Genomic DNA, 13,599 nt, shown 5'->3' on the forward strand with positions numbered 1-13,599 from the left:
CAGCGCGGCCCCGCCCCCGGCAGAGCCCCGCCCCGGAGCGCGGCCCCGCCCCCGGCAAAGCCCCGCCCCGGAGCACGGCCCCGCCCCCGGCAAAGCCCCGCCCCGCGCGCCCCACCGCGCGGCCCCGCCCCCTGCAAAACCCCGCCCCGCCGCGCGGCCCCGCCCCCGGCAGAGCCCCGCCCCGCCGCGCGGCCCCGCCCACGGAGCGCGGCGGCTGCGGCCATGGCGGACGGCCGGGCGGGGGCGGACGCTGCCGCGGCGGGTGAGTGAGGCTGAGCGCGGCTGTAGCGTCCCCCGCCCCGGGGCCGCGCCGCGTTCTAACGGGGCCTCTCTCTCTCTCTCTCTCCCCCCCCCCCCCCCGCAGGAGCCGCTGTGGCGCTGGCGGAGCGCGGCGCCGGCCGGGGCACGGCCCCCGGCGAGCTCGTGGCTCTGGCGCAGCAGGTGCAGCAGGTGAGGAGCCCGGCGAGCCTGGGGTTTGGAGGTCGGGGCCCCTCGGGACTTTCCGGGCGGGGGCGAGCTGGGCTGCCCCGTCCCCGGGGGTCGCGGGTGGCCCCATGGGCTGCCCCGGCCCGGGGGGCTGGCGCGGCGCTGCTCGAACCAGTTCCGTTCCCGCGGGCTGCGAGCCGGCCCGGGCGGGCCCTGCCGGGAAAGGGGCGAGCGAAATGTGGGGCGTGAGGGGCTCTCGCCGGCTCGGCTCGGCTCGCCCCGTCCCTGCGCCAAGGCAGGGCTAGAGCTAGCTAGGCCAGGGCTTCTCACACTCGCCTTGGTGGGACCCGCGCTGAAAAGATTTCGGGCTGTGATGACCCCTCTCCCCCCCCAAAGTGACGACCACCCATACCATGCCACCCTTATTTCTGTGCTGCTGGCAGTGGCCCTGCTGCCTGCAGAGCTGGGCACCTGGCCGGCAAAGGCTGCTCTCCAGTAGTCTTACAACCCCCATTTTTGGGTCTGCCCTCCTGGTTTGGGAAACACTGAGCTAGGCCATCCTGGCAGGTGTTTGGCTACAATGATCTCCAGTGATGGAGATTCCACAGCCTCCATAGGTGATCTGCTCTAGTGCTTAACTGCCCTGACTGCTAAGAAGTTTTCCTGATGTCTAACCTAAATTCCTTTGCTGCAAATTAAGCCCATTTCTTCCTGGCTGCTGCTAGCCTGTGCACTGCAATGGTGCCCGCTGAAGTAATTGCCAAGTGGTGTGGCAAAGTGTCCTACCGTGGGGGAAGAAACAAGGCGGCCCTTCCCGAAATCTTTGGCAGACGATTGCAGATTATCTCCAGGAAAGTTTCCTAGAGATCTCTATGGAGGCTTCACGGGACATCCTGGTGTTCATAAACCCGCTGTTTGGCAGGGCCCTCTCTCTCCCTCGTACAGGGGAATGAGAAGCAGACAGCAACTTTCTCTGTATTGGTTATTTCACTAGCTCTTCTAGCTTGATTAAAAATGCAGTACATGAGCAGATGTGTCCCTACAGTATTGAAGCAAACTGTGTCCTGACCAGACCTTCCCTCCCCTGCATCAGGCTTGCTAGAGGTAGACTACTCAGGAGTCAAAAAGAGGTCCTGGCTCACCACTCCACCGGATTTCGTTGTCGCCTGCCCCAATCCTTTTTCGCCTCCACTTCCTCGTTCTCAGCGTTTGCTCTAGTGGTCTGTGACTCCAGTCCCGTCCCCCCCTCGAAGTATCCACTGGGTTCTTGACTGTGGAGGTGGGGTCGCTGCAGTGGATGGCATACACCTCCTTGTAGAGGAGCATGTCTGCAGCTCTGCACCAGAGTGATTATTTGCCTCCCTTGCCTTCTGGTATGCCTGCCTAAGCTCCTTGATTTTTACGTGGCACTGCTGTGTTGCTGTCATTGCGCAGGGCATGGAGGACAAGGGCTATCTGGTCATAGATATTGAAGTGCCCATGACTGCACAGACTTCTCTCCCCACAGACTTGGGAGATCCACTACCTCCAGCGTACTCCAGGCAGGAGCCTGTTCGCTGTGCGGCGCTGGCATGATCAGCTGGGCAGTTGCTATGTTAGCTCTCCATGCCAAGCAAACGGGAAGAGCAATTTCAAAACTTCCTGGGGCTTTAAAAGGGGAGAGGGGCATATTTGTGTACCTGGCTGCAGGACAGCAGAGGTCAAAATGGTGACCAGAATGGTCGCCGTGGGCATTATGGGACACCTGGAGGCCACTTAGGTCAGTGTAAGCACCACAGTGTCTACACCAGAGGTGGGCAAACTACGGGCCACATGCGGCCCGTGGGACCCTCCTGCCCAGCCCCCGAGCTCCTGGCCCAGGACCCTAGCCCCCGGCTCCTCCCCCATAGCCTCAGCTCCGTGCACTGCTGGTGCAATGCTCTGGGTGGCGGGCTGCAAGCTCTTGCCGGCAGCGCAGCTACAGGGCTGTAGCCTGACCCAGGTGGCATGGCTGGCTCCAGCTGGGCAGCCGGGGCCGGGCCATGCCTGGTTGTTTTGGGAGGCACTGCCTCCCCTAACTGGCCTTCCATACAATTTCGGAAATCTGATGTGGCCCTCATGCCAAAAAGTTTGCCCGCCCCTAGTCTACACTGACACACTCTGTCAACCTAAGTGCTATATCTCTTGCCACAGTGGTTTTATTATGTCGGTGTTGCGGGGGAGTTTAAAGTGGTGGGAGGACCAGTGCAGTGTGCACAGCTCCATAGCTAGGTCGATGTAAGATGCCTTATGTTGACCTAACTCTGTAGTATAGACTAGGGTTTGTTCATCCAATTGCTGCTACCCTTTTTGGTGAAAACAACAAACAAGGCATTTAACACTTTAGACGTTGCTGGATTTTCTGTTACTATTTTTCCCTCCTCATTGAGTAATGGGCCTGCCCTCTGTTTGCGCTTCCCCTTGCTTCTAATGTGGGCATCTTTAGAAGCATCTATTGTGGGACTTGGCACCCTTGGGGTGGAATATCACCAGTGGGTCAGCAATGATCTCTACACAATGATGTCTGACTGTCTGAAGAACTCCCACTGGACCCAGACGGGGAAGCAATGGAGGCCAGCAGAGCCCCGTGGTACACCTAAAACTTAGGTTGGCCTAGGTGCGTCACTCGGGTGTAAATTTTTCACACAGACCAAGAGTCATACTTAGCCCAACCTAAGCCTTGGTATAGACACCACTAGGTTGATGAATTAATTAGTTACTGCCTTGTGAGGGGTGGCTTTATTGCAGTGACAGAAAAGCCCCTTCCATCATTGTAGCATGTGTCTCCATGCTACAAGAGCAGTGCTCCACCTGTGCTGCTGTAGCGATAAGAACATGGGTTCACGTTTGGTTCATGCGACTGCCACTGCAATGATAAGAACTAGAAACAATTAAACCCTTGAAAGCTCAAATTCTGGAGCTCAATTCAGCAAGGGATGAAATCCACTGTAATTCTACTGCTGCAGAATTTTGGAATACAGAGAGTCCTGGTTAAAACCAGTAAGAGACCCGTTTGTAGTAATGGGCATTACTGCATATACAAATGGGTGGTACATTCTCCTGTGGAATGCAGCATTCAGACAGGAAGACGGGCTCGTCTTCAGGTTAAAGTACTGGACTGGCAAAGCATAAGAATGGCCCTAGCCCAGTATCCTGTCTTCTGACAGTGGCCAATGCCTGGTGCCCCAGGGGGAATGAACAGAACAGGTCATCATCAAATGGTCCGTCCCCTGTCGCTCATTCCCAGCTTCTGACACCTGACATGTGTTACCTGATATTAGGGCCCTGATCTTGCTTGGGGCCTCTATGCACTACTGTAATACAAATAATTCACTTTTGGTCCCTTCTTTCAAGGTTGTACTTGAAATAGAAAAAATCAAGGGAAAAGGCATCACTTGCTTAGTCAATCAGCATGAGGAAGAAGAGGCAGTTGCTTCCATAGCAGCAGACTAAGGGCTGTTCTACACTAGAAAACTAGTTTGACCCAGCTACTGTGCTCAGGGGTGTGAAAAATCCACACTCCTGAGCTACGTAGTTAAGCTGACCTAAGTCCCCATGTAGACAGCACTAGGTGGATGGAAGAATTCTGCCTTGCAGGGTGGTGGATTTTACTACAGTGATGGGAGAACATTGCTGTAGTAAGTGTTTACACTGAAGCACTACAGTGGTGCAGCTGCAGTAGTGTTTAGACAGAGGCTTATACTCCATATGGCAGCGACCGAGATGGCTCAGAGAAGAGTGAGAAGAATGATAGAGGAAAGGACTGGACTTGTTTGCCTTTGAAAGGAGAACAACAAGACAGGACGTGATAAAAAATACATAAAACAATGAATGGCTTAGAGAGGGTAGACCAGGAACTTCTGTTCTCCCTGTCTCAAAACACAAGAAGAAGGGAATGTTTAATGGAATTAAAAGGTGGGAAATTAAAAATAGATAAAAAGAAATACTTTTTCACAGAATGTGTGATTGAAGAGTGAAACTTATTGTTACAGGAAGTTTGGCTAAACTTTTATACTATACCAGGGGTGGGCAAACATTTTGGCCCGAGGGTCACATCTGGGTGGGGAAATTGCATGCAGGGCCATGAATGTAGGGCTGGGGCAAGGAGTTGGGGTACAGGAGGGAGTGTGCGGTGTGGGAGGGGGTGCGGTGTGCAGGAAGGGGCTCAGAGCAAGGGGTTGGGACAGAGGAGGGGTGCAGAGTGTACGAGGGGGCTCAGGGAAGGGGGTTGGTGTGCAGGAGGGGGTGCACAGTGCAGGAGGGGGCTCAGGGCATTGGTGTAGGGAGGGGGGTGGAGTGCAGGAGGGGGTTCAGGACAGGTGGTTGGGGTGCAGGCAGGGGGTTCAGGGCAGGGCATTGGGTACGGGGTGCAGGAGGGGTTCGGGTTCCGGCCCAGCACTACTTACCTGGAGCAGCTCCAGGGTGGCAGCGGTGTGCACCTGGGCCAGGGCAGGCTGCTTGCCTGCCCACCCTGGCCCTGCGCCGCTCTGGGAAGCAGCCAGCATCACGTCCCTGCTGCCCCTGGGGAGGGGTGGGGGCAGAGAGCTCTGCACGCTGTACTTGACTGTGGGTATCTCCCCCGAAGCTCCCACTGGCTGTGGTTTCCCATTCCTGGACAATGGGAGCTTCAGGGGAGGTACCCACAGACAAGGGCAGCATGCGAAGCTCTCTGCTCCCCTTTCGGCAGGGGCTGCATGGACGTGGTGCCGGCCGCTTCCCGGAGCGGCGTGGGGCCCACGGCACCACGGGGGTGGCAATCCCAAAACCCTGCGGGGCCGTATCTGGGCCGTAGTTTGCCCACCCCTGTACTATACCATCAAAGTACTCCTGGTGGACACAACTTTTTCTGGCAAAACTCAACTTCTATTGGTATAGCCTATTCCAGCTTCTTCAATTAAATGAGTGTTACCCGCAAAAGTGAGGTTATGCAGTCTACCTGTATTTACACTAGGCACTTTTGCCAGCACAGTGGTGTCAGGGGTGTGATGAGGCGCAATCCCTGACTGACATGAGTATGCTAGCAAAAGTCTGTAGTGTAGACATGGATTAACTATTGGAGACCAAATGAAGGAGACGGATTATCCCACCGTTCTGCCTACTGTAGGGTTCTTACATCTTCCTCTGACAGTGGTCAGTAACAGATGCTTCAGAGACAGAATACTGAACTAGCTGGAACTCAAATCTGATCCAGTCTGGCAGTTCCTATAATCCTGAAAGGCCAAGAGTATTTTTCTTAGTGGTGTAAATCCTGATAAATTTTGAATTTAAAGTCTCAGTGACTGAAGAACAGCAAATGCAGAAGTACTGCAAGCTTCTTCCACATAGCCCTGCCAACCTGCCTCAGACATGAACCTGCAGGACCACCATTACAGGTGAAAAGGGAGCTTAGTCTCCATGGAGGAATCAGTTCTTGACTTTTCTGCAGATGCTCAAATGGAGTGGTAGGGGCAATTTGTTCCAATTATGTTGGTAATTGTGATGTGACTCTGTCCACTAGGAACGTGGTGCTGGCTGCTTCCCGGAGCGGCAATCCTGTGGGCTGGATCCAAAGCCCTGAGGGGCCATATCTGGCCCGCGGGCCGTAGTTTGCCCACCCATGTTCTAAAAGCAAATAGCTTAGCAAGATTAAAAAAAAATTAGACACCTGAAAAGGAACCACATCTTCAGCGGATACTTTCCTGGCTAAATGACAAATCTTGTGTTTCAGAGCATACACCTCATCAGACACGTTCAAAAAGAACTCACTTTATGACCATACCAAAACTCAGGCTGCTTATGGCAAGTTTTCATGCCAGTCTTTGTGTAACAATGCACACTGTGCAATTTCCATAACATTACCTGAAATAACCAGCCTGAGTTTTGGTGAGGTCAGAAAGGCCAACCTGGTGGGAGTGGAGCTGGCAGGCATTAAACCCATACAGACTAATCTTTACAAGGAGTGAGAAGGCCAGTAAGTTTTCTCTGATGCCTGTTTATTAACATTTCCCTCTTTCTTACAAGGCAGATGAATTCATCCGAGCTAATGCCTGCAACAGATTGACGGTCATAGCTGAGCAAATCCGGTATCTGCAGGAGCAGGCCCGGAAGGTAAGGGAGAATTTAGCATTATCAGTGCTTATCTGTCAATCCTGCAGGTTGAACTGATTTCTAGTACCTGTCAGAATGGTACATGGTTTGTAGTTGTGTATCCATTTCATGGTAGAGAGAACAGGAAAAAACAGGCAACAGTCCAACTCTTCTTTCTGAAACCATTCTGTCGCTGGCAGAGAAATGTTTACCTTTTTCCAGGTAGAGTGAGTAGTGTGTGGAGGGCAAAAGTCTTGATACTTGAATATGTGACCAGAAACTGTAAGATCTTTGTTCTGGCTCCCAGCTTTATGAAGTAAAGAAGATTGCTCCTTTCCCAAACAGTATGAAGTGTACAATCTCTAAAGCAAAAGCAGCTGTCTCTCTGGAATGATAGGATTTGTGACATAAAACTCCCATACCACAGAATTGTGCTCCAGTATCTAAGCTAACATCTTAGGTGTTACAGAGGAAGAAGCAACAAGGTTTGGATGCAGCCTGGATGTGTGGGGTACGGGAGAGAGAGCACTCAAAGATGGCTCACTCCCAGGTTTGGGAAGGAAGGAGGTTTGGGAAGCTTGGTTTTAGCTATGCTAAATTAATCTTGATTGCAAAACATCCAGGAAGAGATCTGGGATTCCATAGAGTGGAGAGCCAGAGCTGTTCTCTTCAGAAAAAGCTAAATGAAGTATGTGAGTAGGTAGATTTCCAGAGAGGATGGATGTAACGGGAGAAAAGGATTGGGTTTAGGATATAAACCTGGGGGGCTATGGAGAATAGGAGGAGGGTCCACCAAAGGAGTTACTGTCTGAATGACCAGGGAGGTGGAAGGCGAGCCCAGAGCTGACACAATTACAAAAGCCAAGGGAGGACAAGATTTGGAGGTCGGTATGACTGACTGTGTCGAAAGTAGCAGAGGTCAAGGATGGGTGTGTAACATGATTTTCATGGGGAATTTCTGTCCTCACTTGTTAAGGACACAGTTCCCTATAGATACCCACCATAATAGATTTGATCTCAGCTACTTGGCTGATTTGTGATCCTGAGACAGATTTGAACCCATGTGTGAAAGGTAAGTGCTTTACCTTGTACAGGCAGGATCTGTGTTGCTTCCCTGAATTCAGCAGCTCTGAGTCTTTGGTGGTGATCCATCATTAACAGGTCTTAGCCCTGCCACTCCATTGGGTTGTAATTGGCCATTGTAGACATATAGGTAAGCCTCAGAGTTAACAGAACTATACAAGTTTTCCTCCCCCCCCATCACCCCCACCCCCCACTTCTAAGAAGCAAGACCTGAAACTTGAAATTTGGAGCCATAAAGCCCCATGCTCACAAATATACCTGTGGCCTTTTTCTAGCAGGTCTGTTAGATGGAACGGCCAAGCTAGATTCCAAGGGAGGAGTCTACGTAGTGCCGATAGTTATGAGACATCGGCACAAATTAGCCCACATCATTGAGTTGACTTTACTGAGGGAGTTTCTTCCCTTGCTTTCCAGAATTACAGCATAGTGCTCCTGGTGGAGAATTGCTGCTGTGTTTCAGTGCTGGAAGGCGTGCTGTATAGTCTGAGGTGTGAGTGTTGCACTTTTCTTTTCAGCTGTGTGGATTTCAGAGGGGACAAAGGTCTTACAATTCTGTTGTATGTAGGTCTTGGATGAAGCTAACAGAGATGCTGATCTTCATCATGTAGACTGCAATATTGTGAAGAAACCAGGAAACATCTACTACCTGTATCGGCGGGAAAGTGGCCAGAGATACTTTTCCATCCTTTCTCCTAAGGTAGGCGGTAACCTACTCTCCCGAAAGAGTGGGAATCAAGAGTGAGCATGAAGCGGATGTCACCAGCACACATTGGGGGCTGGCTCATTCTGTCTGGGGTCTCTCAGCAAAGAGTCCATTGACCCAATGGGGGTGCACTTACGAAAGCTGCTCTAAAGAGGGTAGGTTTTTTAATGGTGACTTGGTTTGTGCTCGCAGGTTGGCTTGGGAGCTGTATTGTGAAATAGTCTTTGAGGAAAGTTGAAAAGATTTTAGCTGTTTAGAAAGCAGGCCAAAAAAAATTCTAGGTTGACCTGAGAAGTGAATGGGAGATTTCAAGGAGTCCCCTCCTGGTGGATCTAACACACATGCTTGCAGATCTGTCTCCTCTGAACCCCATGTCAGTGAATCTCCTCAGGACAATCTTTTCCAATGTTAAGCCCAAAAGTTGTTTCCCTGCCTCCTCACAGTTCAGCATTTCATGTGTTTAGACATGGAAACTGGGGGCTACTTAACTCTTAGTGGGAAGGTCTCAGAGAAGCTCCCCTGCTCTAGGCAGCCACAGCTGCCCTTTCCTTGGGTGTGAACTAAAGAAGCTTTAGAGTTTTCATTAAATATAAAATTGAGGATTCTTGTTACACATCAAGAGGGTTACATATGACATGCCCCAAAGGGCTGGAAAGCTGTGATACTATCTCCTCCCATCCCCATGTACACCAGCAGCGGATTTCTGAGTAGGCCCCGTTCTGGTCACTATGCTCACTCTATACCAGTACTGTGATTGTTCAGGAATAGACAGGGGTGAAAGTAACTTGAAGGACTTACCGGTATGCTGGAGTCCTGAGCACGGGGACGGGGCCTCAACTGGAAGAGGAGGGGCCCTTAAATCCCCAGACTTTAAATCGAGATTTAAAGGACCCGGGGCTCTGGCTGAGGTAGTGGCGGCTGGGAGCTACCAGCTGCGGAGGAGGCTGGGAGCCCCGGGGCTCAGTGGCGATTTAAAGGGCTTGGAGCTCCGGCCGCCGCTACCGCAGTGGAGCCCTGGGCCCATTAAATTGCCGACAGAGCCCCCAGCTGTCGTCGCTACCCCAGGGTTCTGGTGGAGAATTAAAGGGCCCGGGGCTCCGAGTGGTGGCTGGAGCCCCTTGCCCTTTAAATCACTGCCGCAGCCCCGCCGCCACTACCCCAGGGCTCCAGCAGTGGGACTCGGGTGGCGATTTAAAGGGCCTGGGGCTCTGGCTGCCGCTACCACCCTGAGCCCTTTAAATTGCCACCGGAGCCCCCGCCGCTGCCACTACCCCAGGGCTCCAGCAGCAGGGCTTGGGCGGTGATTTAAAGGGCCTGGGGCTCCCCGCAGTGGCCAGAGCCCTGGGCCCTTTAAATCACTGCCCGAGCCCCGCTGCCGGAGCCCCCAGGGTGGTGGTGGTGGCCCGGGGCTCAAGCGCTGATTTAAAGGGCCTGGGGCTCCCAGCCACCACTACCGCAGCGGAGCCCCGGGCCCTTTAAATCGCCGCCCGAGCCGCGGGATCCCAGTCACCTCTGCTACCTGGAGGGCTCTGGCAGCAATGGCCTGGGGAAGCCAGTCAAGTACGGCATACCAGCTCTTGCTGGTACCCCATACTGGCTTACTTTTACCTCTGGGAATAGAGATCAATGCCTCCTAGGGCTTTGCTCATGATGTTACCCCACTCTGAGGAACCTCCTCTGAGGTAAAAGTTGTATTTTCTCTCTGACGTGTCCAATATTCAATTCACATTCTTTAATAAAAGCAGATTGTAATGGCATAGTACAGAAAAGAGCAAACCAGAAATTGAGGTCCATATCAATGAATGCCTCTAGTTGGCTAAGCTACTACTCTGTCCCTGTCAGCTCTGTCACTGCACAGAGCTTGTATTAGAAAGTATGGTAATAGGCCTTAAAATACGTCTGAGTCATTGTTAGTGTTGCTAACATGTCTAGGGAGGTCACAGACTCTGAATAGCCTGGTACTCGTGTTAAGTTTTTGAAACGAGCGTTTGGGTATTTCATAACCCCAAATCAAACTAATATGAGTGAGTTTGCTTGAATCCTCCAATTCATACGACTCCTGGTACCTGTCCTCTCTTTCCCCCCCTGCTCTCCCCTTCCCCCAACAGATATGTCTAGGCAAAATCCTGAGTCCCATCCCCCGAAATATCGCATGCATAGCTATTATATGCTTTACTATTCTTAACATACACTTTCTATTTTTATTTTCCTGTTGGAGAGTGCATGCTCAAATAAACCCCACTTGTGCCTAGGTACAGCTTTTTCCTTCGGAGGGCTAACAAATCATTAATGCCACAAGAAGGGAAGCAAGCCTTCAAAACTGCAGAAAGTCCTCTGTTAGGAAGTTTGACAGGACTCTGAATATTAAAATCTATCAATGTTGGTCTACTATCAGTCCTAGTAGACAGACCTGTGTATAATCTGTGTAACAGCTGAACTTCCCGTGAGTGAGACCAAATCCTGACATGAACTTGTCTGTTTTCTACAGGAATGGGGGACCAGTTGCCCACATGAGTTCCTTGGTGCCTATAAGCTTCAGCATGACATGTCCTGGACTTCATCCGAGAACATTGAGAAACGAGATGCTGAAATTAGCATCCTTGACAAGCTGCTGAGCCAGCAGGCAGTGTTGCCTCAGTTTACAGAGCCCAACTTCCAAGGCCTCACCAAGTGAAGCAGGCTGGCAAGAACAGCGCAGGCATTCTGAACAGCTTCTAGAAGAAGATGGATTGTCCTTTCCTGACCACTGCAAAAGGAGTTCTAAGAATGGAGTCCAAGAAATGAAAACAGACCAGCAGCTCAGTTCAGCTACCCCTACTTCCAGATTTTCATTTAAAACTCTTAACACAAACCATTTCTGCCTTGCCCCACAGTATCTAACAACTTGTAGTTTAGTTAATTACTCTACCAGCTCTAAGAACAGACGTCTATCTTAAGTTCCTCTAGTATCTTCTCCCATGGTCTACACTACAGAGTTAGGTGGACGTAAGGTAGCCTACATTGACCTAATTATGTCAGTGTACACACTACAGCCTTGCTCCTGCTGATGTAAGTGACCTACTATACGGATGTAATAATTCCACCTCTGTGAGAGGCATAGGGCTTATGGTAGTGTAGTTAGGGTGACAGTGTGTGTAGACACTGTGGGATATTTACATTGGCTGTCATTCTTGTCAATTTCATGGTTCAGTGCTGGAGCCATGAAATAGACAAGAAAGCCTCTTACAGCTCGGTCTGTTACCCCAGGGTGAATGGAGGGCTCCTCCTCCCAGTCAGGCTGTTGCCCACAGGGGCTCTCAACTCCCCACCAGGAATCTCATGTTCTTGAGTTCTACAACTGAAAGTTCCTTTTCTGTGCCCCCCTCTGCTCCCACACCATACCCCACTCACAGTGGTGGTTCTTGGTCAGTGAGGACCCAGGGTTCAGAAGTGCACCTATGTGAGTTCAGCTCTCACTCAGGGAAAAAGACACCTGGCTTGCTCTACCATCTGAGCACTTGCTCTGGCTGGCTGCCCTGCCAGCTGCTGCTCCTTGCCGCCTGTTAGTCACCTCTTACTACCACCAGTGTGTCTCCTGTGATCTCTGCAGGTCAGTCTCTTAGTGATTTTTTGCTCTCAGTAGGTTGGGCAGAAACACTGCCCCACTGCAAGTGATTTCAACTCTCATGGAGTACTTAACAAAGGCTCCTAATGACACCTATTTAGCTCTATCTTTGAAGGGCGGGGGGGGGGGGGGGAGAACAGGTTAAACCAGACTGGGACCCTTAGGGAGAGTCAGCACCTGTCCCTGCCCCTCTAACTTTCACAGGGGTCTGGCATTTGAGCCATTGGCATAACAAGGTCCTTTCAGCTGAGGGTGATCCCCTCATTTGGATTAAGCACGGTTCTGCTCTCCTTTATTCATAGAATAAAGAAGACAACACTGATAACAGCATTTTACTACCCCTATATTCAGTACTAAAGTGATTTGTAACCCAACACCAGTCAAAGTTGATCACTTTGAGCAACACTGCTCCCTCTGCTCGATATCTAAGCAGAGTAGGTGTGTTCATGTAAATACAGTTTGCTCCTGAAGTCTCTCCACCTCCCAGTTACATGTCAAGGGAGAGTTCATTTAGACCCTGCTTACAGTAGTTTGACTTGTGCCAAATGGTAGCAAGGCCAGTACTATCCAGTGGAGTAAATATAAGTACCTTATTCTTGGAGATGCCTCACTTCCAGGGTACTGGTGCCTCACTTCCAGGGTACTGAGCAGGTTCCCCCTGGCCTGATGATGCATGAGCCAGACTCAGTGCGGGGAAGCTTGTCATAGAAGGCTCAAGAAACTAGGCCCTCTAGGCCACCTTTCATCTGCTGCTTCCTTCAGGGGAGTGAGGCCTGGGGGAGTCCAGCAGGTGCCATTTTGAGGTTTGTTTTTCTGATAAGGAAAAAACAATTTAATTTTTTTTAATTAAAGCTAATGTTAAAATTATCAAATACACAGGTTAAGGAAAGAGCATTTATACATCTGACTATAATGCTTAAATTATTCAAAAGTACAGAGTTTGGTTTAAAAGTCAGAAAATACATATTATCTAGAACTCTGCCAGAACACTTAGAATGCCGTTTCCCATCCACATGCCTGGGGCTTGCAAAGTATCTAGTGACTGAGTGCAGGGCTCTTAGATGCTCATCTTAAATATTGTAGCATTGTGTTAGGTTTTCCTCGAATATTGTAGAAATAAAAATATGCTCTACCACAAAAGAATTTCAGAAGCAGCTGTGCTGCCAGAATAGGAAAGAGATGTCTGTTCTCCCTTCTTTATTATGCAATTTGCATTACTTGTTGGGTTTACTTTCAGATGAATCATAACTTCTAAGCACAGGGAGTCAAAGCACTGGTTTTAAATCACAAAGCCTATGGGATTTCCAGCAGGGGCAGGAGGTGACTTAGTGAAGGTATTTTCTGTTGTTCTCAGCTGCTCGCTTATATTTCAGTACCAAAGAAGAGAAATTTGAGAATTGAATTAAAAATATCTTAATTTGTTAGATGACACCTTCAGAGCCATAGGACTAAAATGCAAACTGTTCCTTGTCTCCAACTTTATTACAGGTGATGCTATATTATTTATATAGAGATGAGGTGCACATAATGTTCAGTATGCACACAGGAAAACTAGGTCTCTGCCCTGGTAACTTAACCATCTTTTAAAAAAAAATCACTTCTAGCTAAAGATTTAAACATTGTAAAAAGAGCCTCAGTTATTTAAGCGGCAAAGAGTCCTGTGACACCTTATAGACTAACAGACGTATTGGAGCATAAG

The 13,599-nt window shown here is 50.4% G+C and overlaps 1 protein-coding gene across 1 annotated transcript; it reads left to right on the forward strand.

Moving 5' to 3' along the window:
* Window positions 1-207: 207 nt before the first annotated feature.
* On the forward strand, window positions 208-11,150 carry LOC311532890 (uncharacterized protein C1orf50 homolog). Its single transcript, XM_084651838.1, has 5 exons — window positions 208-262; window positions 365-450; window positions 6,445-6,531; window positions 8,159-8,290; window positions 10,785-11,150. Exons 1-5 carry the CDS (start codon window positions 223-225, stop codon window positions 10,968-10,970), a joined length of 531 nt encoding a protein of 176 aa, XP_084507964.1. The 5' UTR covers window positions 208-222; the 3' UTR covers window positions 10,971-11,150.
* The last annotated feature ends 2,449 nt before the right edge of the window (window positions 11,151-13,599 follow it).

This window comes from Lepidochelys olivacea (assembly GCF_965140295.1).
Source record: "Lepidochelys olivacea isolate rLepOli2 genome assembly, chromosome: 18".
Classification (NCBI taxonomy): Eukaryota; Metazoa; Chordata; order Testudines; family Cheloniidae; genus Lepidochelys; species Lepidochelys olivacea.

Excerpts from the sequence above, each read along its gene's own strand:
- LOC311532890 (XM_084651838.1), top strand. The coding sequence starts at position 223 with ATGGCGGACGGCCGGGCGGGGGCGGACGCTGCCGCGGCGG. Across the intron at positions 263-364 it reads GGCGGACGCTGCCGCGGCGG|GAGCCGCTGTGGCGCTGGCG; the intron begins GTGAGTGAGGCT and ends CCCCCCCCGCAG. Across the intron at positions 6,532-8,158 it reads TGCAGGAGCAGGCCCGGAAG|GTCTTGGATGAAGCTAACAG; the intron begins GTAAGGGAGAAT and ends TGTTGTATGTAG.